Source organism: Oratosquilla oratoria, chromosome 25, assembly GCF_046742065.1.
Source record: "Oratosquilla oratoria isolate Oo_2021 chromosome 25, ASM4674206v1, whole genome shotgun sequence".
NCBI classification, from domain to species: domain Eukaryota; kingdom Metazoa; phylum Arthropoda; class Malacostraca; order Stomatopoda; family Squillidae; genus Oratosquilla; species Oratosquilla oratoria.
In genome coordinates, this window is record NC_134801.1 from 23,066,478 (window position 1) to 23,091,685 (window position 25,208).

The window sequence follows — 25,208 nt, forward strand, 5'->3', positions numbered from 1 at the left end:
CTGGTTTGTCCCATTCTTCGACTACCCTTTTAGTGATCCAAATGTTACCTTCTTATTTCTTGTGCTCCGGCTTGTGCCCGTTGCTGCGAGTCTGGTAGTGCGGAGGGGGCTTCTGGTGTCGGCGGCCCCTTACCTAAGTTCTACGGTCCCACAGCTTGGATTGTCAGGACCTAGGCGTAGACTTTGATATTATACGAGCACAATCCGTTCCCGTCTTCGAGCCGTCCGTGGTAAGAACCCGGGCCTCTCGGAAGACGTGGGAACATGTCTTATGGTACGGAGGGTGGCGCCCCCCAAGGTCCTCAGGCCTCTCGGCAGCCCCATACCTCCGACCATCATCGGTCCTCTATTGCCTCACGGTTTGTATCAAGCCCTAGGCGTAGACTTTGACCATATACGATCGCAATCCGTCCCCGTCTTCTTGCCGTCCGTGGTAAGAACCCGGGCCTCTCGGAAGACGTGGGAACGTGTCTTATGGTACGGAGGGTGGCGCCCCCCAAGGTCCTCTGGCCTCTCGGCAGCCCCATACCTCCGACCATTATCGGTCCTCTATTGCCTCACGGTTTGTTTCAATCCCTAGGCGTAGACTTTGACCATATACGATCGCAATCCGTCCCCGTCTTCAGGCCGTCCGTGGTAAGAACCCGGGCCTCTCGGAAGACGTGGGAACGTGTCTTATGGTACGGAGGGTGGCGCCCCCCAAGGTCCTCAGGCCTCTCGGCAGCCCCATACCTCCGACCGTCATCGGTCCTCTATTGCCTCACGGTTTGTATCAAGCCCTAGGCGTAGACTTTGACCATATACGATCGCAATCCGTCCCCGTCTTCAGGCCGTCCGTGGTAAGAACCCGGGCCTCTCGGAAGACGTGGGAACGTGTCTTATGGTACGGAGGGTGGCGCCCCCCAAGGTCCTCAGGCCTCTCGGCAGCCCCATACCTCCGACTATCATCGGTCCTCTATTGCCTCACGGTTTGTATCAGGACCTAGGCGTAGACTTTGACCATATACGATCGCAATCCGTCCCCGTCTTCAGGCCGTCCGTGGTAGAACCCGGGCCTCTCGGAAGACGTGGGAACGTGTCCTATGGTACGGAGGGGGGTGCTCCCGAGGATCATCAGGCCTCTTGGCAGCCCCATACCTCCGACCAGTAATGACCCTCTAACGCCTTATGGCTTGCTCTGTCAGGCCCTAGGCGTAATCTGACATTTCCACTCGTAATCCGTTCCCCATACGTCTTCGAGTCGTCCGTGGTAAGAACCCGGGCTTCCCGGAAGACAAGGGGACGTGTCTTATGATACGGAGGGTGGCGCCCCGAGGATCATCAGGCCTCGGCAGCACCATACCTCCGACCTTCAATGGTCTAACGCCTCACGGCACCACCCTCCTTCCATGTTTCTTCAAAAAAAAAAAACATGTTACCACACAGCTCTTCTCTTGAGCCACAGCCAACCTCTTGTCAACTTCACCTGGCTTGAGTTTAAAGATGACTTACCTGATGTTCCACCCCCAAGTAAAACACAAAAGAACTTTAGGCTTAGGGAGTCTAGTGTTAGAATTAGTATAAATCGGTTCAAAGATAAACTACAAACATTTAGCGTAATGAGAAGAGGAAAATGATTTAAATAGTACAGTTTAAGTTGACGCAAAGTGCTAGGTATTGTATAGATAAAATGCCTTGACCATAAAAAAAACAGGTCGAAATGGACATGACTTTTCCTATTTAACTTAAGCTAATCTACAGTCATGATGGTCGAGAATTTTACCATGTTAAAGTTAATTTCGACGCTCACTGTGACTCAGGTCGAAATGGACATGACTTTTCCTATTCAACTTGAGCTAATCTACAGTCATGATGGTCGAGAATTTTACCATGTTAAAATCAATTTCGACGCTCACTGTGACTCAGGTCGAAATGGACATGACTTTTCCTATTTAACTTGAGCTAATCTACAGTCATGATGGTCGAGAATTTTACCATGTTAAAATCAATTTTGACGCTCACTGTGACTCGGGTCGAAATGAACATGACTTTTCTTATTCAACTTGAGCTAATCTACAGTCATGATGGTCGAGAATTTTACCATGTTAAAATCAATTTCGACGCTCACTGTGACTCAGGTCGAAATGGACATGACTTTTCCTATTCAACTTAAGCTAATCTAGAATCATGATGGTCAAGAATTTTACCATGTTAAAATAAATTTCAACGCTCACTGGGACTCAGGTCGAAAGGACCATGACTTTTCCTATTCAACTTGAGCTGATCTACAGTCATGATGGTCGAGACTTTTAAAAGTGTTAAAATTAATTTCGACGCTCACTGTGACTCAGGTCGAAATGGACATGACTTTTTCTATTCAACTTGAGCTAATCTACAGTCATGATGGTCGAGAATTTTACCATGTTAAAATCAATTTCGACGCTCACTGTGACTCAGGTCGAAATGGGTATGACTTTTCCTATTCAACTTAAACTAATCTACAGTCATGATGGTCGAGAATTTTACCATGTTAAAATTAATTTCGACGCTCACTGTGACTCAGGTCGAAAGGGACATGACTTTTCCTATTCAACATAAGCTAACCTATAGTCATGATGGTTAAGAACTTTACCATATCAAAACTAATTTCAACACCCACTGTGACTCAGGTCGACATAAACATGACTTTTCCTATTCAACTTAAGCTATTCTACAGTCATGATGGTCGAGAATTTTACCATGTTTAATTAATTTCAAAACTCACTGTGACTCTGGACGAAGTGAACATGACTTTCCTATTCAACTTGAGCTAATCTACAGTCATGATCGTCGAGAATTTTACCATGTTAAAATTAATTTCGACGCTCACTGTGACTTAGGTCGAAATGAACATGACTTTCCTATTCAATTTAAATTAATCTACAGTCATGATGGTCCAGAATTTTACCATGTCAAAATTTATTTCAACGCTCACTGTGACTCAGTGATGTCACGGTATGATAAGATGACGTCATTATGTGATAAATTGACGTCACCATGTAGTCCTATGACGTCAATTTGTGTCTGTGACGTCACGAGACGATCCTATGGCGCCATGATTAAATCCGGTGACGTCACAGTATAATCACATGATGTCACTAGGTATTAAACATATAGAAGTCCGCTTGGGGGTGAAGAGACGTCATAAACTGCCATAACACACTATTGGATGAGAACGCTCGCCACGGGCTTCGAGGACTTCCCGCGGGAAGACTTGGGGTGAGTTGGATACATACCGAGGGTTCAGGCCCGTCTTAGTGGGAGACGCTCAGGGAACGTCTTCACCCAGGACGAAGCCTCTTGACTAACGCCCACGGACGAGGTCGCTCGGAAACGAATTCGGCCTCGCATACTCCCTTTCGGTCTCTCGCTTACCCCGAGGATCTTCACGAAACTAGTGAGAGTGGTAGGCGTACGCTAGACGGAAGCAAGCGTCTCCACACTCAGGTTCCTAGACGGCTAGTTGATGCATTTGCCCACCGGGGAGGGTGCATCGGCCGACATCTCAGTGGCTCTGAGAGTGTTGGCGGACGTGGAGTTCGGGGTGGACTGGAACGGGTCTGCCCTTGCTCCCATACAGGGACTTCATTGGCTCGGGATTGAGTAGGACACAGTCAGCGCTCTTCGGGTGCTCCCCTGCGCCAAGAAAGCGTGTTTCTCTCACGCGTTCTCCCTCCTTCAGTGGCGGGGGGGGGGGGTACCTCAACTTCGCGACTTCGGCCCTTCCACTGAGCCGCTTGGGGCGCCGACGGCTGGTACGGGAGGTCGACAGGAACCTACTACTTCTCCCGCGTAACCTGCCCGGGCCGATACCCTTAGCACTCCACAGCTTGTTGCGTCCCGGGCTTCGGTCGGGGCCCCTACGCCGGTCGCTCTATCCAGGTTTCAAGAGACCTTCGTAGTGTAGCAACTACGTCCACAAGTGTTCGAGTCGCTCTCCCTCCACTACGGCACCCCAGAGGTGGACCTGTTTGCCTCCCCAAACACGACCCAGCTCCCCCTCTACCTCACCTGCATCCAAAGGACACGCACAGGAGGCCCAGACGCCTTCACGGAGGACTGGAATAGCTGGAAGTACGTATTCTTTTTCCTCCTCCAGCGACACTAGTCCTCCTGAAGGTGATGCAGACCCGCAGGTCCTTCAATGGTCAGGTCCTCCTGATAGCTCCCTACTGGCCAACCCAGCCGTGGTTCGGGGAGCTAATGAGATGGGGCCCTTCTCCCCTTCTACTGGGGTCAGCCTGCCTAGCCAACAGCCTTACCACGCCTCTTCAAGCGTCACTCCAATTTGATACTTGGAGTTTCTACGGGGAGCTCTCAGCCAACTCTTCTCTACAGAGGCAACAGACAAGATGCTCAGAGCTCACCTTCCGTCCTCAGTGCGACGGTGTGGGTCCTGCTGAAGGAGATTCCGGAACTGCCTTCGGAGACGCGCGATGGTGACCATCTCCGCCAGCATGGTTCCGGACTTCCTGACTTGGCTGGCTACCTCCACCAACAGGGCACCGGCAACTATCTTGCCTCACTATACAGCCCTCACTGATCCGCTACGCTTGGGCATGAACATCCGAGTGCCACAGAGGGCGCGAACCCTCCTAATGAAGGGGATCAGCGCCTCGAGAGAGCCGAGACATCATCCGGTCCTGGCCTGGTCCTTGCATCGTGTTCTGCAGTACCTGGCGTTCGAAAGGGCCATTATGGAGGAAGATCACTTCCCTCAACGTGTCGTCTTTCTGCTCGCCTTGACTACGGACTACAGGGCTTCACAGCTGGTGGCAATCAACCGCCACCCGTCCGTCTCCAAACTGGAGGAGGACAGCTCGGCCCTAACCCTCTCTCCATCACCATCATTCCTGGCCAGGAACGGCCGAGCGGACGACATGATTGGCCCTCTCAGAATACAATCCTTCCGGGAGGGAGGCCGCCCACATCCACTGCGCCCGGTCCGTGCGTTCGAAGACTACGTGGACCACACGGAAGAGATTTTTGAGGATCATCTCTTCTATAACTCGAAATTTAGGATTCCCCTAACCCCGAGGTCCCGGGCACACCTGCCTTTCCGCTCTGTGGGAGAGAGCCGACCCGGGCCATGCCCCGCACGCCCACAGCATCAGGGACTTTGTGGCATCGCTGGAGTTTCTCCGCACCCACTCGGTGGAGCGGGTGCGGGACCTAGGGGCTGAACATCGACGACTCCCTTGGGGACACTGTGTCTCTACCACTCGGTCACCCCTGGCCCATGTGTCGCCATGGAAACGTCTCCACCCCTATCATCTCATAAAAAAAAAAAAAAAAAAAGGGGTGGAGGGGGCAAAGGGCGATCGAGGAGTGGGGAGGGGCCAGAAACCGCTGAACAGGATACGAATTTCGTGTAATTTACGCATCGTGTGAACAGTGCAATGTTGTGCATGTCACATTCTTCGACGTGGGTACTTGACGTTTCTTTCTCCCCTCTACTGAGTGATAAAATGAATAAGTCTCCCATAGGAAAGACACATGTAATAACGGTTTGAATCAGGCTTCACCTCTCCTCCCACCTGTCCTCGTCTCATGCATAGCTTCGCTGTGCAGGTTTCTTTCAGCCGATAATATTTCTTTGTCGCGGCTCGTGCCGCTTAAATTATTCTTATCGGCTTAAGAAACCTGCACAGATTTAGGGTCCCTCCCTCCTCCCACAGGCGAAGCCTTCATTTCTCATTGAAGTGAGCTCACCAAGCCGGGCAGCCGGGTAAGAAGGGAGGGGGAGGTGGGGTCGACAATGCGCATGCCTGCACAGAGCCGGGAATTTTAAATTTCCGATGATTTTGGCGGAAAATTCAACCACACTCAACCTTCGGGAATTGGCCATATGACCAGGAGTGTGGTATAGGATTATCGCTATAGCTTCGCTGTGCAGGTTTCTTAAGCCGATAAGAATAATTTAAGCGGCACGAGCCGCGACAAAGAAATATTATTTCATGTATTATGTATCCGATATTCATTAAATTCTTCACCAAAATCTACTCTGGCTTACTTTTAACACAGCATGACTTCGTAAATTTACATTATATTTTTCAGTGGGAATGTGTTTTTTTTATCTCATATTAAACCACATAAAATCAAACACAATGACACAAACCATCTTTATTGAAATGCTAATGCAATACGTCTATGTCCACTACTATCAAAGCTGTGTAAGACATTCTCATAGTTAATAGCAACATCTTGATGAATATGCAATAGTGCTATAGCGCTTAGTCTATCAGAAGCCATAGTAGATCTTAGGTATGACTTAAGCCATTTAAGTGTGATAAAACTGCGCTCAGCAGATGCAGTGCTGACAGGCATGGTTAAGAGAACTGTAAAAATATTGTTCAGGTTTGGATAGAGGTATCTTGTACTTTGAATACATTCTTCTAATTTCAAAGGACCACCGTCCTTATGTCTCCACTTCCACCTTTCCATTTCAGCATCCAAATCAAGAAGTCTAATGAATGGAGAATATGCCTCTTTTATTACTGCTATGTCTTCTTCTGAGAGACTCGCAAGATTCTGTGACAAAAGCATTTCTGCTCTAACCCTGTTAGTAGATCCACAGATAAGTTCATTGAGTTGTACAATAAGGTGATCCAAAAAAGGGTTGTGAAGGTTTCTCTCAAAGAATTCTGCACTTGTAGTGGATGGGGCATTTCCCTCTGTTTTTCTGACGACAAATAGACCGAGGGTGCTTCTCATCAACCTGTAAATCTGCTGCCAACTGTGTTGCTTTCCTGTACAGATGCTCAAAAGATGATCCATCAGACCGTTTTGATTTCAGCATTTCCACCAACTCTTTGCATTCTTGTGTAGCTTTAATCAAGTTATTAGTCTTACTTTGTAGAGCCATGGAAAGAGGTTTTGTCAAATTTAGGTAGTGGTGGACAATTACCAGTGTGGTAAGAAACTGGAAGCAGTGAATGCTCATAAAGAATGCCCCTGCCTTTGCTGCGGTACTTGGGTCTGTGTCATTTTCTCTGATGAAGTGCAAAGTGTCAATTATATTTTCTATATTATTCAGAAATACTCCAAGTGTTTCCTCATGACATCCCCATCTAGTAGCACAAAACTTTTTCAAACGATCAGCGTCTTCATTTTGAGATGTATAAATATGAAGCCGCTTTGCTGATGCATTAATGAACTTCACAATTTCCCCAACAACAGAATATAGGTTTCTTACACTTGTTTCTTTGCATGTGTGTGTTATTGCCAGATTTAAACAATGTGCTCTACAGTGAACATACTCGACAGTAGGGACATCATTTACAAACCGTGCCTGTACACCTTTGATTTTCCCAGACATGTTAGAAGCTCCATCAAAGCCTAAACCTACAACCTTGTTCTTGTCCAGGCCACAGTCTTCCAGTTTGTTGCAGATCAACTTGTACAAAGTTTCTCCTGTTGTGTCAGCAGTCTCTTCAAATGTAACAAACTCTTCATGTCGACTGCCATCAGAGGTGACACACAGCACCACAAGGGCTACTTGTTCTTTAACTGAGATGTCAGTTGTTTTATCAACAATCACACTGAAGTATTTTGCCTCTCTGCATGGAGTTAGAATGGTTTCCCTTATTTGGCTACCAATAATGCTAATAATCTCATTTTGAATTCGATGACTGATGTATTGACTGTTCTTAGAAGCCAGTTTCAAGTGTTCACGGAGAACAGTATCATGTTCAGATCTAAGCTCTAAGAGTGCCATAAAATTACTACGACTATCTGTCTTGCCACGCAAGGCTATGCCTTGCTTACCACATAGGCATATAATCTTCACAATAGACACTAGAGCAGCTCTATTTCTTGCAACCTGTTCAGCATAGGTTTTAGAAAGAGACTGCTTTATTGACAATTTTTTTCCATCACAAATATGTTTGAATGCCAAAGCATCACTAACAGCGCTTAAATGAATAGGTGATTTGTTGTGACGTTCTGCATGCCTCATGATGTTGCTCCAATCTGAATGACCTTCACGGATAAATGGTACTGCTGCTGAGCTCTTTGCAAAAATGGAACATGCTGTACAAAAAAACACAATCATCCTTCACATCCTGTATGCTTGTAATGTCCAAACTGGACGCACGTGCGTCCGGTGCGTCCGCCTGCGGGCGCCCCTGTCGCATTTAATCGACTTCTACGGCACGCATAGTATAAGATGTCAGTATTCTACATCCTTCCACTACATGGGGATCAGGAATAGGTAAACAACAGGTTCATAGGGAAACCATAAAGGAGGGGCAGCAGGAGTAGAATACTATCACCATTCCTTTTTGAGTAGAAAATTTAGAGTGCAACAAACAACCAGTGATTTGTGACTGATACATATGGGCGCCCCACAAAGTCCCTATAGTATTGACTGATGCCGGGCCACAAATATTTATTTCCATAGTCCTGTTGATTTCTGTATGGTGGTGGGTAGCGTGAGCGAATGACAGCTACAGTACAAGTGAGGTCAACCGCGAGGGTTTGAATCCTGCCCACGGCGCATCCAATCTGAGAAAACCACAATTCTGTCGTAAGACAGCTTCTTAGGGCTGTGCAAAAGAATCTGTGACGTAGAGCCAAATCATTCATAACCATTAGCTCACGTGAAGATTGTTTCTGCTGTAGCTGTTTCAAATAGTAATATTGATACACGCATTGTTTTTCCTCAGAGCAAAACCATGCGCATACTGCATGTCCTTTTGTTGTTGTCAGCCACTCAGCTGCAAGAAGTAAACAAACGTAAATCTACTGATGTAGTCGTACAAGTATTTCTCTCTTTAGTTTTAAATCATAATTTAATTCAAGTGATGATTTGAAGGATTTCCTCTGAGACTAAGGACGCTAATGAGTCACCATATAAGGTATCTAAGAATTATAATTTTGCTATTTTGTCAAGTTATTAACTTATTTCGTATATGTAGCTTTAATGTAGTAACCAGTTTGGATGTAAATATCATAAGACATATGTATTAGTGCATGATTGTATTTGTTTACATTTGCACAAGTGTATGTGTGTGTATTTACCTGGTTGTATTTTACGGGAAGGGGAGCTATGCTCGTGGTGTCCCGTCTTCATATGTCGTTTTATGTAGACTTTAAGTGTTTTTAAATTCGTGTATCATTTTTGCACACACCACATTCTCATCTAACTTGTTCCAAACGTCTATTACCCTGTGGGTAAAGCTGTTCTTTTTTAGGTCTCTTCTATAACTGTCTTTCTTGATTTTCTTTTCGTGTCCTCTTGTATCCCTACTATCCCATTTTATTAGATCCTCTTTATCAATAGTTTCTATGCCTTTCATGATTCTATAAATAGTTCAAGTCTCCTCTCTCACTTCTTTGCTCTAATGTCTGTAGCTCAAGTTTTGCTAGTCTCTCTTCATATGATAGTTCTGAGAGTGTTGGTCCCAATTTTGTAATTGCTCTTTGTATTCTTTCAAGTTTTGTTATACATTTTTTTGTACTTGGTGACCATGTTGTTGCTGCATACTCCAATCTTGGTCTTATCAAAGTGACCAGTATTTTCTTCACCATTTCTTTGTCTAGGTATGTAAATGACACTTTGATTGTTCTTATTAAATTATAAGTTTCTCTAAAATTTTTGTTTATATGTTTCTCAGGGGACATATTATTCATAATAATGACTCCCAGGTCCTTCTCATATTCTACTTTTTTAATTTCTTCCTCTCCCAATTTATATGATCCCACTATTCTTTTTTTCCTTTTTCCAAATTCCATTATACTACACTTCCTAATATCGAATTCCATCTCCCACTTCCTACTCCATTCCCATACTTTATTGAGATCACTCTGTAGTGACTCACTATCTTCTACAGTATTCACTTTTTTAAATAATTTTGCATTGACCGCAAAGAAGCTCATATAACTTTCAATTCCATTATCCATATAATTAATATATAGAGTATAGCAAACATTATTGGGGCCAGAACTGTTCCTTGTGGAACTCCACTAATCACTTCATCCCAATTAGAATGTTTGTCTCTTATTACCACTCTCATTTTTCTTTCATGCAAGAAGTCTTCCATCCACTTCAGCAGATTGCCCTGTATTCCTCCTGCAGTTTCTAATTTCTTTAGCAATTTCTTATGTGGCACCTTATCAAAAGCTTTTTTCAAGTCTAGAAATGCACAATCAGCCCATCCATCTCTTTCTTGTATTACATCTATTAGCCTTGAATAGAAACATTTAGAAAGTAACCGTTTGATAAATGATAGCCAGGATGGTTTCAGACGGAAAAGTTCTTGCGTGACTAACTTACTCGAATTCTACAACACAGTTATCTCCAATTATGACAAAAGAAACAATATAGATTTAATATATCTAGACTTTGTAAAAGCTTTTGATACCGTCCCACACGAAAGACTACTTACTAAATTAGCTTTGCATGGAATAAGTGGTAGCCTATTAGGTTGGACTAGTAATTGGTTGAATGGTCGAAAACAGAGAGTTGTTTTAAATGGAAAAACTTCTGGATGGAAAAGTGTTGCAAGTGGAGTTCCTCAGGGTTCCGTTCTTGGGCCACTTCTATTCATAGTATATATAAATGATATAGACCACATTTGCTGATGATACAAAACTATGCGGAGTGGCAAATGATCACTCAAACCAATTAGATATTCAAGAAGATTTAGATAAATTACAGCAATGGTCTGAAAAGTGGCTAATGAAATTTAACACAAGTAAATGCAAGGTAATGCACATAGGTAAAAATAACAGTAAGTATGATTACAAGTTATTTGGAAATTCGTTAACAAAAGTGGATAGTGAAAAAGATCTCGGCGTAATTATCAGTAACGACCTCAAATCATCCAAGCAGTGTATTTCAGCCTCTGAGAAAGCAAATAAGATTCTGGGACTGATTGCGCGATCTTTTGATTTAAAAAATCCATCACTCATTAACAAGCTATATAAATCGTTAGCTCATCCACATTCGGAATATGCTGTTTCCGTATGGTCACCGAATCTCATTAAAGACATTGACAGACTGGAAAAAATACAACGGCGAGCCACAAAACTGATTCCAAATATCAAAAATAAATCATACAAAAATCGACTAAAACACATGAATCTGTTTTCCCTAAAAAAGCGTAGACTCAGAGGTGACTTGATACAGGTCTTTAAGATTTTAAAGGGAATTGACAACATCAAAAGTGACAAACTTTTCACATTGAATGAAAATCAGACAAGAAACAATGGTCTCAAACTGTCCGGAAATAGATTCAATTTGGAAGTAGGTAGAAACAACTTTGCCAACCGTGTAGTTAATGAATGGAAAAAACTTCCTGCACAGGTAGTGCAATGTAGTTCAGTTCGAAGCTTTAAGAATCATTTAGATAAATACCTAAGTAAGATGCTGTAATGATTATAATTTATCTTATATTATTAGTTTTTGTTTTGTTATCATTTGTCTGTCTGATTTTCATTTATCATTAGTTATATGTCAATTTATTATTATTTACTATTTACCTGTTTGTTTATTATTTAACTATACCTATGCATTTATTTATGTATTTCATTGTTATTTACATTGTTATAGTTTTTATTTATTATTTTATTATTAATATGATTTTTTTTTTCGCATCCGACCTAGATATGGATCAAAAGGTCTCCTGTCGGCATGCTCCGCCTTTGTAATCCTTTGTAATCCTTTGTAAACACATTAAGTTTGTGACACATGATGCTCCTTGTCTATATCCAAATTGCCTTAGTTGTCGTATATGGGATTGGAGCTGTGCTCAAACATGGGTCCATTTATCAAACATTGCCTTAAATTCGTTTAAGTTGTTGGACTAGATTATATTTTTGTTCAACCCATTCCATAAGTCAACACATCCATGTGGAAAGTTGTACTTTCTGACATCTTTCAAATGAGTTCACTTTTTTATTTTGTTTTTATTTTGACTTATTGTTCTTTTATCCCGTAATAACATATCCTCTCCATTCATTTTTCCATACCTTTCTCAGATCCATATATCACTTTCATGTTGCCTTTCTTTTCTCCTCCAGTGTGGGAAGCCCCATTTTTTTCAGTTTTTCCTTATATCTTGTCATTCAGACCTGGGTGTGTTCTGGATGACAATTATCTACAATTAAGACTCCTAGATCCCTTCTTCATTTGCTTTATTGATTGTTTTGCAATCTTTATGTAGCCAAAACACAGCTGTACCTTTTATGTAAATGTTATGTAGAAGCTGTGCAGTGTATTTGTTTGCACCATGTTTGGATACTTTGTTAATGTCATTTGGTTTACTGAACTGAAGGCCTTTTAGTGATCTACAAAAGTTGGGCACAAAAGTTGATTATACAGGGGTCCCTCAAATAACGCGGGGGTTAGGTTCCTGAAATTACCGCGTATGACCAAATCCGCGTATGCTGACTTTCCATATTAAATACCGAGAACCGTATGTATGTGTATGTGTACGTGTGTGCGTGCGTGCGCGTGTGTGTGTGTGTGCGCGCGTGTGTATGTATGTGGCGTTTGTGGCATATGTATGTGTTTGTGCGTATATACATGTGTATGTGGCGTATATATGTATGTGGCGTATATACATGTATGTGTATGTGGCGTATACACATTGTGTGTGTGTGGCGTATGTATATGTGGCGTATGTATGTGTGTGTGGCGTCTGTGTGTATTTACCTAGTTGTACCTAGTTGTATTTTACGGGAAGGGGAGCTATGCTCGTGAGGTCCCGTCTTCATATCTCATTTTATCTAAACTATTTTTAAATTCATGTATTGTTTTTGCACACACCACTTTCTCATCTAACTTGTTCCAACTGTCTATTGCTCTGTGAGGAAAGCTGTTCTTTTTCAAATCTCTTCTATAGTTGTCTTTTTTTATTTTCTTTCCGTGTCCTCTTGTATTTCTGTCATCCCATTTTATCAGATTCTCTCTATCAGTAATTTCTATGCCTTTCATGATTCTGTAAATAGCTATCAAATCTCCTCTCTCTCTTCTTTGCTCTAGTGTCTGTAGTTTAAGTTTTTGTAGTCTCTCTTCATATGATAGTTTTGAGAGTGTTGGTGCCAGTTTAGTAATTGCTCTTTGTATTCTTTCAAGTTTTTTTATACATTTTTTTGTACTTGGTGACCATATCGTTGCTGCATATTCCAATCTTGGTCTTATCAGGGTGACTAGGATTTTCCTCACCATTTCTTCATCCAGGTATGTAAATGCCACTTTGATTGTTCTTATTAAATTATAAGTTTCTCCAAAAATCTTATTTATATGTTTCTCAGGTGACATATTATTCATAACAATGACTCCCAGGTCCCTCTCATTTTCTACTCTTTTTATTCCTTCTTCTCCCAAATTATATGATCCTGTTATTCTGTTTTTGCTTTTTCCAAATTCCATTATACTACACTTTTTTGTATTGAACTCCATCTCCCACTTCCTACTCCATTCTTGTACTTTATTTAGATCTCTCTGTAGTGATTCACAATCTTCTTCAGTTTTCACTCTTTTCAGTAATTTTGCATCATCTGCAAAGAAGCTCATATAGCTTTCAATTCCTTCATCCATATCATTAATATATATAGCAAACATTATTGGGGCCAGAACTGTTCCCTGCGGGACACCGCTTATTACTTCATTCCATTTTGAGTGCTGATCTCTTATCACTACTCGCATTTTTCTTTCTTGCAAAAAGTCTTCCATCCAATTTAGCAATTTACCTTGTATTCCTCCTTCATATTCTAATTTCTTAAGCAACTTCTTATGTGGTACTTTGTCAAAAGCTTTTTTTAGGTCTAGAAATGCACAATCAGCCCATCCATCTCTTTCTTGTATTATATCTATTAGCCTTGAATAGAAACATATTAAATTGGTGACGCATGATCGTCCTTGTCTGAATCCAAATTGCCTTGGATTTAGTACGTTGTTTTTTTCCAAGTATTTTACCCATCTACTTTTGATAATTCTTTCACATATTTTTGCTATTGTACTTGTTAGAGAGACTGGTCTATAGTTGGTAGGTTCTTCTTTATTTCCTCCTTTATATATAGGTACTATATTTGCTTTTTTCCAATCTTCTGGAACTTTTCCTTCTTTTAAGGAACTGCTTATTATGCTATGTATTTTGTCTGCCAGTTCATTCCTACATTCTTTCAGAATCCAGTTTGCTATTTCATCTGGCCCATGCGATTTTCTGACATCAAAATTACCCAAGTGTGTCAATATTTCATTCTTCGTTACTTCTATTTCTTCCATAGGGGGAACTTTTTCCTTCCACTCAATCTCTTCAGGTTGTATATTTTCCCTTGTAAACACTGATTTAAAATGTTTGTTCATAATTTCTGCCATTTCCATTTCCTCAGTGTATTCAACTCCCCCTTGTCTTAATTTCTCCAAGTCTTGTTTGTTTTTCAGTTTATTGTTTACAAATCTGTAGAATAGTTTTGGTTGATCTTTACACTTTTCTATAACATCTTTTTCATATTTTCTTTTTTCCTCTCTGCACTTTTGTACATATTCATTTCTATAACCAGTATATATTTTCCATTTTTCAGGTCTTCTGTCTTTTTTCCATCCGGTCCAGGCTTTGTCTCTTTTGTCTTTTAACTCCCTACAACTTTTGTTGTACCAGCATTTTACATATTCTTTTTCTTGTTTTTGTCTTGGGACATACTTTTCCACTCCTTCTTTGTAAATTTTTGTCAAAATATTCCATTTCTCTTCCACTGATGTTTCTTCTTTGTATATTTCTTCCCAGTTTTCTTGTTGGAAGAATTCTCTTATTTTATCAAAGTTTGTTTTTTCATACATCATTCTTCCTTTTCTATATTGTTCATTTCTTTTCATATATTTTTCTTCATTAAGTTCCAGTTCAATCAATATGTGGTCACTTTTACCTATTGGTGTTTTATATTCAATCTTGTCCACTATTCTAGGTTCAGATGTAATTATTAAGTCTAGCCTCGATGGTTCTTCTTCATTTCTATACCTAGTGTTCTCTTGTATCCATTGTGTCATTGAATGGTCAGTAATCATCTCAAGTAGAGCATTTCCCCATGAGTCATCACCACTCTTTACTGTCATTTCTTCCCAGCAGATTTCTTTGCAATTAAAGTCGCCCATCATAACTATTCTTCCTCCGTCTTCCATTATTTTAGTTAATGCTATCTTTGTGTCCTCTAACATACTTTTATGTTCATTCTCCTCCCATGAGGCTGTTTTCGGAGGCACATAGTTGATCACAAATTTTCTGCTCTTCTTATCTCGGTCTTCCACTTCTATCATAATCATCTCTACTGTATTCTTTCCATATATGACACCTTTCACGTTTATATCCTTCTTTGTCAGGAACATAACTCCACCCCCTTGTTTTTTCTCTCTGTTTCTAATCCAATAATTGTATGTATCATGTCCTACACTGTTGGGTGGTAGTGGGCCTTTTAATTTTGTTTCTACAATTCCCATTATGTCCGGTTCTTTTTCTTTCAAATAATCATTCAGTTCATTCAATCCTGTTATCAATCCATCTATATTTGTGTAAGACACTCTTAGTTTTCTGCCACTTCCATTGTGTTCTCTGTTTCCCTTATGTTTTTCTTTAGTATGTCGAACTGCTTTATTTTCATGTTCACTACTCTCCAATAGAATCTCTCTTTCTCTGACTCCGTTCTTTCCTCGTTTTTTGCCTTAGCTTCAATTCTTTTCTGCTTTTCTGCCTCTCTTTCCTCCTTATTCATTTCTCTTTTTATCCATACCTTTTTATATTGATCATTTGTTGCTAGTTTCCCTGTCTTGGATAGAATTTTCTCTGCCGTTGTTTGTGACCTGAATTTAATCTTAATTGGTCTGGTCTTATCTGTACTATATTTTCCGAGTCTGAATTTTTCCTCAATTTCCTTTATAATTTCTGGTTCATCTTCCTGGACTAATTTTAATAAACTGCTTACCCTTTCATTTTCCTCCTTGATTCTTGCGGTTCTATCTGGGTTATGTTTCTCTTCCATTCCTAATATAATTATACATTTCTTTTTGTCAGCTAATTCTCTTACTATATTCTCCTTCTGTCTCATCACTTTAATAACTGAGTCTTCATTATGTTCTTTCAATTGCTGTTTGACTATGTCAGTGAATGAAACCTTATTCCCTTCTTGAGTTATTCTCCAATTTTTAGCTTCTGTAGCTATTTTCTCACTGTTTTCATTACTATTCTTCTTCAATTTCTCATTCTCCTCCTTTACATTTCCTAACTGTCTTTTTAGGTCCTCTACTTCTTCAGTTAAGTTTCTGTTAGTCTTCTCTAGTTGTTCCAATCTTTCAATTCTTTGTAGAATGGAGCCTACATTACCTAACTTACGTTCCAAGTCCTCGATCACCTTATCAACTCTCTCCTCTAGTCTTATCAGTCTGGGGGGGGTTGTGTCCCCCCCACCCTCTTTAAATCCCTGGAACATATTCTCGTCACTTTCTACTGTATTTCTCCTCTCTATACTTCTAATCTTTACATTTTTATTTGCCATTTCGTCATCCGGTGGTCGTTTCATGTTGATCTTCCGCCCGTCTGCCTGGGCCAAGTCCTCCACATCCTCATTATCTTCCATTTCCCCAGTAATCCCTCCCCCTCTCCTCTTTCCTTACTTTCCCACTACCTCACGAGCAATTCCCCCCCCCCTGCAAATACAAAAAGGCACTTCTCTTTGCGTTGGTATCCTCAATCTGCACTTTTCTTCAGAGCGTTCGTCAAGCCGTCCGTTCGTTGAAAGTGTGTGTCTGTGTGTGCGTGCATGCGTGTATGCGTCTGTGTTAACATGTACAAGTAAGTATGTACGTGCGTGTGTCTGTGTTTGTATTTGTGTGTACATGCACGGGCATTCACAACATACACTGGTTGTCTAACACGTGTCTACGTGTGCGTGTCTACACATGTGTAAGCGTGTATGTGTCTGTTTTTGATCTCCCAAACCACCACCGCCAGTAACAAGAACCTCATAAGAGAAATTAAGACATGACAAGCGCAGTCATTATCAGACTTATTAGTTGTGTTCCAAACGAAAGAAACATTACACTTCAACAGGTTAGGGCGGTAAAATTGTTTGTGATGGTGCCGCATGTTTGTGTATGCGTGCCCGACTCGGCGCGAATTTTAAAACGGTTCTCTACATTTGAGATGGTTTTGAAATCAAATCCGCGAATGACTGAATCCGTTTTATTCGAATCCGCGTTATTTGAGGGACCCCTGTATTCTGTGATTCTCTTAATGAAGTAACTCATTGTCTGCAGACAGTCAATAGTGGAGTATCCACTTCTGAATTTTGCCTGTTCTTATGGTTGGTTTGTCAGTCAATCTTTTGCCTCCACTCTTGTAGAAAACCTATGGCCCCCAGGAAATGAAACTGGCCACAGGTAATGGTTTATATAAATAATTAAATGAAGATATTTTGTTACTGTCCAAGGATAACTAATGAAGAAGTATGGGAAAATGTGCAATAGAAGGAAGTTGAAATGCTGTCTATATACCAGGGGCTTCTTCCCCTTTATGAGGGGGGGGTAGCCAAGTCAAGGCACACACTCACCCCTACCCATTTCATTCCCATCCACCACCCTTGTTTCCCTCTTATCTTAGCTCCTTGTGCATGAAATGCCATCCCTGTCTCCTGCCCACTGCCTGGGCTAGAAACAATGCAGTAAGACACAGCACATTCACAGTTGAACTGTTTCACTTAGTAACCCTCTGTCATTGTCCCCTCATGTGGGAAATAGAGAAGATTGGGAGAAATCCTTTTGGACTGAAGCAAAATGTCATCCATATACAACCATCCTCCATTCACCTGTATCCCTTGCTTTCTCCCTCCTTTGCTCAACAGACATTCCCCTCTTTCCCAATACCCTTTTTACCCCATCCATCCATCTCATCCCCAGTTGTCCTCCTAAGTTCACCCCATCCACCTCTGCTTTCCACATCTCTTTTGCTAATCTATCTTCACTCATTCTATCCATGTGCCCAAGCTACCCCAATAATCTTTCATCAGCCCTATCTGCCAGCTCCCTTTCCACCCATGTTCTCCTCCTCACCTCCTCATTTCTCACTCTATCCAACTTTGTAATCCCATAATTCTGAGACACTTCATCTCAAACACATTTACACTTGACAAACTAATTAGCAAAATTATAGGTGAAATATAATCTTGAATTAAAAATGGCTTTTCACTACATGGATGGGATGATAAAAAAAAATAGAATGTTTGATATGTCCTAAATCTGTATATGCAACAGTTGTGTGGTCTCCACTTACAGTGAATGATACAGACAAGATTGTAAGGATTCAAAGAGGAGTGGCTCCCAAATTGGTTCCCGACCTTGCAGATAAAATATGTTAAGAAAGATTGAGAGCATTATACCTACCATCATTGTAAGAAGTGAAAGAGATGATTTGATAGCTTCAGGTCTTTAATGGGAATAGAAAAAAATGACAAAGATCTCTTGGTCTGGCACGAGAGGGAGTCCTGAAATATGGGAATAATAAAGCACTTCATGCAGCTTTTGCATTGATCTTGGGTGCAGTTTGCCTAACAGTCACATTTCACACAAAAATGATAAATGCAAATATAGTATTCTTTTAAAATCCATAGTGAAATAACTTGAATCTCCAAGTCATCATTCTTGTAATCTGGGTTGGCTGGTATTCATTATATATGAATGCAGTCAACTCTTACTGGGTGGATGTGCTGACTATAATTCATATGAGTAAAACATTAGTTATGAATGCAGGAAATACTGATAAGTCATGTAGAGACATTGGAAGGGAGGTACATGGGTAGAAATTGAAATAGGATTGGATGGAAGGCTAGAACTCTTGAAAAGATGGTATAGATGAGAATAGGAGTAGGATAAAAAAAATTGACTCAGATATCACTGAGTGGAAAACCCCACAGAGGCTGCTGACCCCACAGCTCTCTCTTATAAGAAACTTTGGACTGTGGTCTACCTTGTATTGATGTGGGACTGTTTGTGTCACTGACTGAAAGTAGTAGGAGGTAGAAAGCAGTTACCAATTGTCACTTCTCCTTATGTAAAAAAGTGTAAGAAATACAGTTTAAGTTGTTAGAAATGTTAGGCTTATTCCAGAGACTTGAATGTCAGTCTTTCAGGTACCTCTTGGTGGAGGTTAGGGTGTAGACAGTTTTTGAACATGGGCAATTTTTCTGACCATCTTGCAGAGCCACCACACACAGGTACCTGTGATTGATTCGTGATCAAGAAAAAGAGACGAACCCAGTCTGATATGATTTGGTCACCAAGAATGATCTGAAACAACATGACACCCTTCCAGTGTATGCTCCCAGTTGATGGTAATCTGGTAGCACTTATGAATGTAGTATGGTGCACTTTTTCATGGTTAAAGCAGGACTGGAAGTGGGAAGTGAAAATTATGTGTTAAATAGGAATGAAAAGGGTGATGATTTTTTTTTTGTCCTCCCATATCTAGTTACTTGTTACTTTGGTCTGTGAGAAATTGTGTGAAAGTTGGAAAAGAAAAAAAAGCCATAAAATTTGAGATTACAGAAAATAGTGAACATGAATAGATTCATAAGAGGAATTGCTTTGAGTCATCATATGTGATACTACCTCTCTGAAATATGGATACCTTACAATGATGTTTCTGAGCTGAATTGATAATAATAATTTTGTTTCTGAAGCTTCATTAGAGTTTTTCCTAAGTTGATGGTGAATTTCAGAGCTGTGGAGATGAGAAATCTATTTCTAAACCATATATGGGCACCATATAATCAATTGGAGCCAGAGGCTTCAGACTGATTCAGACACGTAACCAGTGTCAGGGCGGTGCAGGAATTATTGAGCATCTTCAACATAAAAAATGGTATAGTTGTTAATTTTTTTTACTATAAAATTTTTTAAATAGCTACCATGAATGGACTTTATGAGCTCTTCATAACAACCATGTCCACTGTTGTATGTAATCAGGTTCAGTATTTCTTGAACCATAGATTGGATTTAGTCAAAATTTCTTTCATCAGCATGCTTTTGCTAGTACAAGCAGCTTCAGTGACCAAACGAAACCTGGTTTTTTTGGCTGTAAATCAATGTCTTGCAAGATGAACTTATAGAAATTGAATATTTAGTGGTCATGATTCTCACTGTCTCTCTCCCTATCTCCTCTTCCTCCCTTCTCTCTACCCCATCTTTCTAGCCCCTCTCTCTCACACCTCTCTCTCCCATTCCTCTCTCCCCCTCTCTTTCCCATCTCTCTCTCCTTTTCCCTTTCTCTCTCACATCTCTCCCCTTCTCTCTTCCCCTCTCTCTTTTTCCTTTCTATCTCCCCTCTTCCTCCTCTCTCTCTCTCTCTCTCTCTCTCTCTCTCTCTCTCTCTCTCTCTCTCTCTCTCTCTCTCTCTCTCTCTCTCTCTCTCTCTCTCTCTCTCTCTCTCTCTCTCTCTCTCTCTCTCTCTCTCTCTCTCTCTCTCTCTCTCTCTCTCTCTCTCTCTCTCTCTCTCTCTCTCTCTCTCTCTCTCTCTCTCTCTCTCTCTCTCTATCCTCTCTCCTGTCTCCTTTCTGTCTCCCTCCCTCTCTCCCCCTGCTATCTCTCTCCTTCCTCTCTCTCTCTCTCCTTCCTCTCTCTCTCTCTCTCTCTCTCTCTCTCTCTCTCTCTCTCTCTCTCTCTCTCTCTCTCTCTCTCTCTCTCTCTCTCTCTCTCTCTCTCTCTCTCTTTCTTTCTCTTTCTCCTCTCTCTTTCTCCTTCACTCTCTTTCTCCTCTCTCTTTCTCCTCCTCTCTCTTTCTCCTCTCTCTCTCTCTCTCTTTCTCCTCTCTCTCTCTCTCTCTCTCTCTTTCTCCTCTCTCTCTTTCTCTTTCTCCTCTCTCTCTCTCTCTCTCTTCTCTCTCTATCTATCTATCTATCTCTCTTTCTATATCCTCTCTCTCTTTCCTCTCCTCTCCTCTCCTTTCACCTGTCTCCTCTCTGTCTCCCTCCCCCTGCTCTCTCTCCCCCCCTCTCTCTCTCTCTCCCTCTCGCTCTCTCTCTCTCTCTTTCTCCCTCTCTCTCTCTCTCTCTCTCTTTCTCCCTCTCTCTCTCTCTCTTTCTCCCTCTCTCTCTCTCCCTCTCTCTCTCTCTCTCTCTCTCTCTCTCTCTCTCTCTCTCTCTCTCTCTCTCTCTCTCTCTCTCTCTCTCTCTCTCTCTCTCTCTCTCTCTCTCTCTCTCTCTCTCTCTCTCTCTCTCTCTCTCCTGTCTCTCTCTTTCTCCTCTCTCTCTCTCTCTCTCTCTCTCTCTCTCTCTCTCTCTCTCTCTCTCTCTCTCTCTCTCTCTCTCTCTCTCTCTCTCTCTCTCTCTCTCTCTCTCTCTCTCTTCTCCTCTCTTTCTCACTCTCTCTCTCTCCTATCTTTCTCCTCTCTCTCTCTCTCTCTCTCTCTCTCTCTCTCTCCCCTCTCTTACTCACTCTCTCTCTCTCTCTCTCTGTCTCTCTCTCTCTCTCTCTCTCTCTCTCTCTCTCTCTCTCTCTCTCTCTCTCTCTCTCTCTCTCTCTCTCTCTCTCTCTATCCTCTCTCTCTCTCACTCTATCCTCTCTCCTCTCCTCTCTCCTGTCTCCTCTCTGTCTCCCTCCCTCTCTCCCCCTGCTTTCTCTCTCTCTCTCTCTCTCTCTCTCTCTCTCTCTCTCTCTCTCTCTCTCTCTCTCTCTCTCTCTCTCTCTCTCTCTTTCTTTCTCTCTTTCCTCTCTTTCTTTCTCTCTTTCCTCTCTTTCTCTTTCTCCTCTCTTTCTCACTCCTCTCTTTCTCACTCCTCTCTTTCTCACTCCTCTCTCTCTCTCTCTCTCTCTCTCTCTCTCTCTCTCTCTCTCTCTCTCTCTCTCTCTCTCTCTCTCTCTCTCTCTCTCTCTGTCTTGCTCTCTCTCTCTCTCACACACACAATTAATTCCATAGGCAGGGTGGCCATGTAGATCTTGTTCTAGTGGATTACTCTGTAGATTTTGTTTTGTCTAATGTTAGATGATTGTATTCAATTGAAGGTTTTGATTCTAGACGGAAGATCCCCTTCAGTTTGGCTTTCACTCATCGCTTGAATAAAGTTGGCTTTAGCTGTAGTACATTATAATGAGGGTGCCATATTAATGAAGGGTAGGCTTAAGATGTGTTGTATGTATATACATATACCAATGGCTTTTTCTTCCTTACAAGGGATCTGGCCATGTGGAATAGTACAAGAAGATTATGCAGTTTCCATAATGAAAGTATTTTTTGGTGTTATGGCAATTTTTTCATCAATGAAGCTTTAGGAATGGAAATATAGTTCGGTAAACATTAACTAGTAACATCATATAACAGTGTGCGGTGAATGCATATTTAGATATATTACAGTCAACCTTGATTAACACAAGGGTTAGGGGATGAGAAACACTGTGTATACTGAGGGTTTGTGTTACAATGATGTAATTAGCTTTAACTGAATAATTTTTATGGGAAAGTATCAATTTCTTTCATCTTACAGTAATTTAATAAAATATATTTACATCAGTAAACTCTGAGATGAACAGATGCTGGGTGCCCTAATCTGTGGCACTGAAATTTTTACTATGATAATAATGATGATTGATGTTCATTCTCTCTTGAATACATATCAATAATTGAATACTTTTATTGAGTAGTAAGTGTTATTTGTGCAGTATAGTAGTTGTTGCTTACATAAAGAATGGTCAGTTATTAAGCAACCAGATGCAGTGATAATTTTTACACTTATATTTAACCTCAACCTTTGCCCCCTCCAATCCAGAGCACAACACAAACGCTCTCATTTATGCAAATAACCCGATAGTAATAGTTTTGCACTACAACCACAAGATATGTGTATATATATATATATATATATATATATATATATATATATATATATATATATATATATATATATATATATATATATATATAAATAAATATGAGGTGCACTCCATAGTAAGGTCATAAAAGCCACTGTACCGAGATCCAAGTTATCAGTTCGGCATTTTTCCTCACATTTTCCTCTATCCAATACTGTAGTAGGTTGTATACGTCCTTCTGCATATTTTCTTATGGTCTAGTGAGCCCTGAAACACCAGTGAGTTTTCAACTGTATACACTCTCAAAGTTGTAAGCAGGAGTGAAGGCATAAAGCAGTGTAAAGAATTTTTTTTGGGATAAGTATTAGAGAAATAAATTCCCTATAGAATGGTGTAAATTACCGGTAGATGAAATTCTTTTGGTTGGTTTTGAAGAGCTTGTTTGAAAATTTTAAATGTGTTTTTCTCAGGTTTTTAAAAGGTTGCTTATGACCTTACTACAGCATACACCTCATATATTTATATATATATGTATATATATATATATATATATATATATATATATATATATATATATGTATATATTTCTCATATTTCAGAGGAGCAAAAGAGGCCAACAATTATATGTTTAGAATAAAATTTCCACAGTTGAGCCACTGTGAAAAGAAAAGAACCAAGGCTTCATTTGTCTTCAATGCAATCATCACACACAAGACACAGACCACATTAACTACATTGTCCTACACTTGGTCTTTCCAGATAGCCAAACAATATCTCTTAATGAGTGACTTATGGGTTAAACTAATGGCAATAACTGGTTTCCTGGGGGTATGTGTCTTGTGCAAGAGAGAACAAGCACAATAGAGTGATTGTTTTGTGATCTGAGTGCACATATGTTTTCTGTATGGACACTGTTGGAGCACTGGGAATAGGTTATCATAGATGTTTGACTAGAATAACAATGGGGTTGTTTTTATATTGTGTTTGGTGGAATGTATTTGTGAGATGTGGTGTAAAGGATGGGTTAGTTCAAGGGCTCTTGTTTAGAACTATGTGTCTATCATTCTCATATACTGCTCTATAGGAAGGATTTTGGTTTCATTGTATATTGTTTTGGTGTTGTTTTAGTGGAGTCAGTTATTATTATTCATGCATTATATTGTGTTATTTGTAATTTGTCTTTGTTTTCTTGACTATTGGATATCATGCTTTGGATGCATAGATTAGTTCTTATGAAATGTTTATATACAGTGATGTGTTTTGGGTGTCCAAATCCTGTGCCTGGTAGTGTTCTAAGTATGTTAAGTTTCTTATTTTCTTTCACTTTTCTTTATAGAAATTAATTATACATACCCACCAAGTCCTCTTATATCATTAAATAGATTATAGATTGAGTTCCACTGATGACCAGTTGTTTTCATTCTAATGAGTAGTGCCCCAGGAGTTTGAATGATTTAAGACTATTTCAACCTCTTCCATACTAAAAGGGCCTTTTGCTTTTATTATGGTTGCTGTTGGGGTATTTCATTCATCCCTGTGGAACCCCTTCAGTGAGGAAGAGGGTTCAACTTATCTTATTTAACTCATATAACTATCAAAATCAAGGGGTATGTATAATCGTATTTTGTCACCAGACAGTTTTATTCATCTAAGAGGCACCTTTTGAAATAGAGTTGAAATTATCAGTACAGTATATACTTTGGTTCTGGTTAGATGCTAGACTATTTTATTAATATCTATGGCACTCCTTTAGTTCTTCAGTAATTGGTTCCTTCAAGAAGGTATTATTTGGCACCTTCATCTTTCACCACATGAAGTAAAGGTGGCTAAGAAGATAATACATGTAAGGTGGGGGTGTTTAATAGAGAAATATGAGAAGAATGAAAAAATAATTTGGAAGGAAATGAAAAGAATGAGGGGGAATGATTTTAGTATAAAGGAGAAGGTAAAAGGTGTAGATAGACAGATGCTAATAGGAGTGAAGGCAGTAAAGAAAATATGGGTATAGTATTTCAGGGAGTTGTTGAATGTAGAGGAGGATAGGGAGGTATTGATTGTGACAGTGGAAGATGCCAAGAAAATAATTGTGATGTGAGATATAAAGAGTATTGAATGAGATGAAAGCTGGTAAGGCACCAGAGTTAGATTGTTGTCATGTGGACTTTGTGATGAAGGGAGGAATAGTTATGGTATAAAGGGTAGTGAAATTGAGTGATATATTCCTAAGAGAAGGAAGTGCATGTACATATATGGTTCCTCTATGTAGTAGCAAATTTAGAAGTGTAGTCTGTTAAGGATGGTCAGTATGCATATATCAAAATAAGTAAGTTAGATTTTTTTTTCTTTTTTCTTTTGTAAGTGGGAGATGGTAAAAATGATCTGTGGCAACTTCCAT

At 40.6% G+C, this 25,208-nt stretch overlaps 2 protein-coding genes across 3 annotated transcripts in view; one reads left to right on the plus strand and one right to left on the minus strand.

The window, feature by feature from the left end:
* Positions 1–6,652: 6,652 nt before the first annotated feature.
* LOC143039044 (zinc finger MYM-type protein 1-like) lies at positions 6,653–8,071 on the minus strand. The gene has a single exon (XM_076208894.1). It carries the CDS (start codon positions 8,069–8,071, stop codon positions 6,653–6,655), a length of 1,419 nt encoding a protein of 472 aa, XP_076065009.1.
* Positions 8,072–8,730: 659 nt separating this feature from the next.
* The window catches only part of Naa60 (N-alpha-acetyltransferase 60), a 43,017-nt gene continuing 26,539 nt past the window's right edge, over positions 8,731–25,208 (plus strand). The window contains exons 1-2 of one of the 2 annotated variants that reach the window (XM_076208485.1): positions 8,733–8,876; positions 19,729–19,871. In XM_076208485.1, the coding sequence (XP_076064600.1) occupies positions 19,869–19,871 (3 nt within the window). In that variant the 5' untranslated portion in view covers positions 8,733–8,876; positions 19,729–19,868. Of the gene's footprint in view, positions 8,877–19,728; positions 19,872–25,208 lie in introns of both variants that reach the window. The other variant, XM_076208484.1, reaches the window with a different exon arrangement.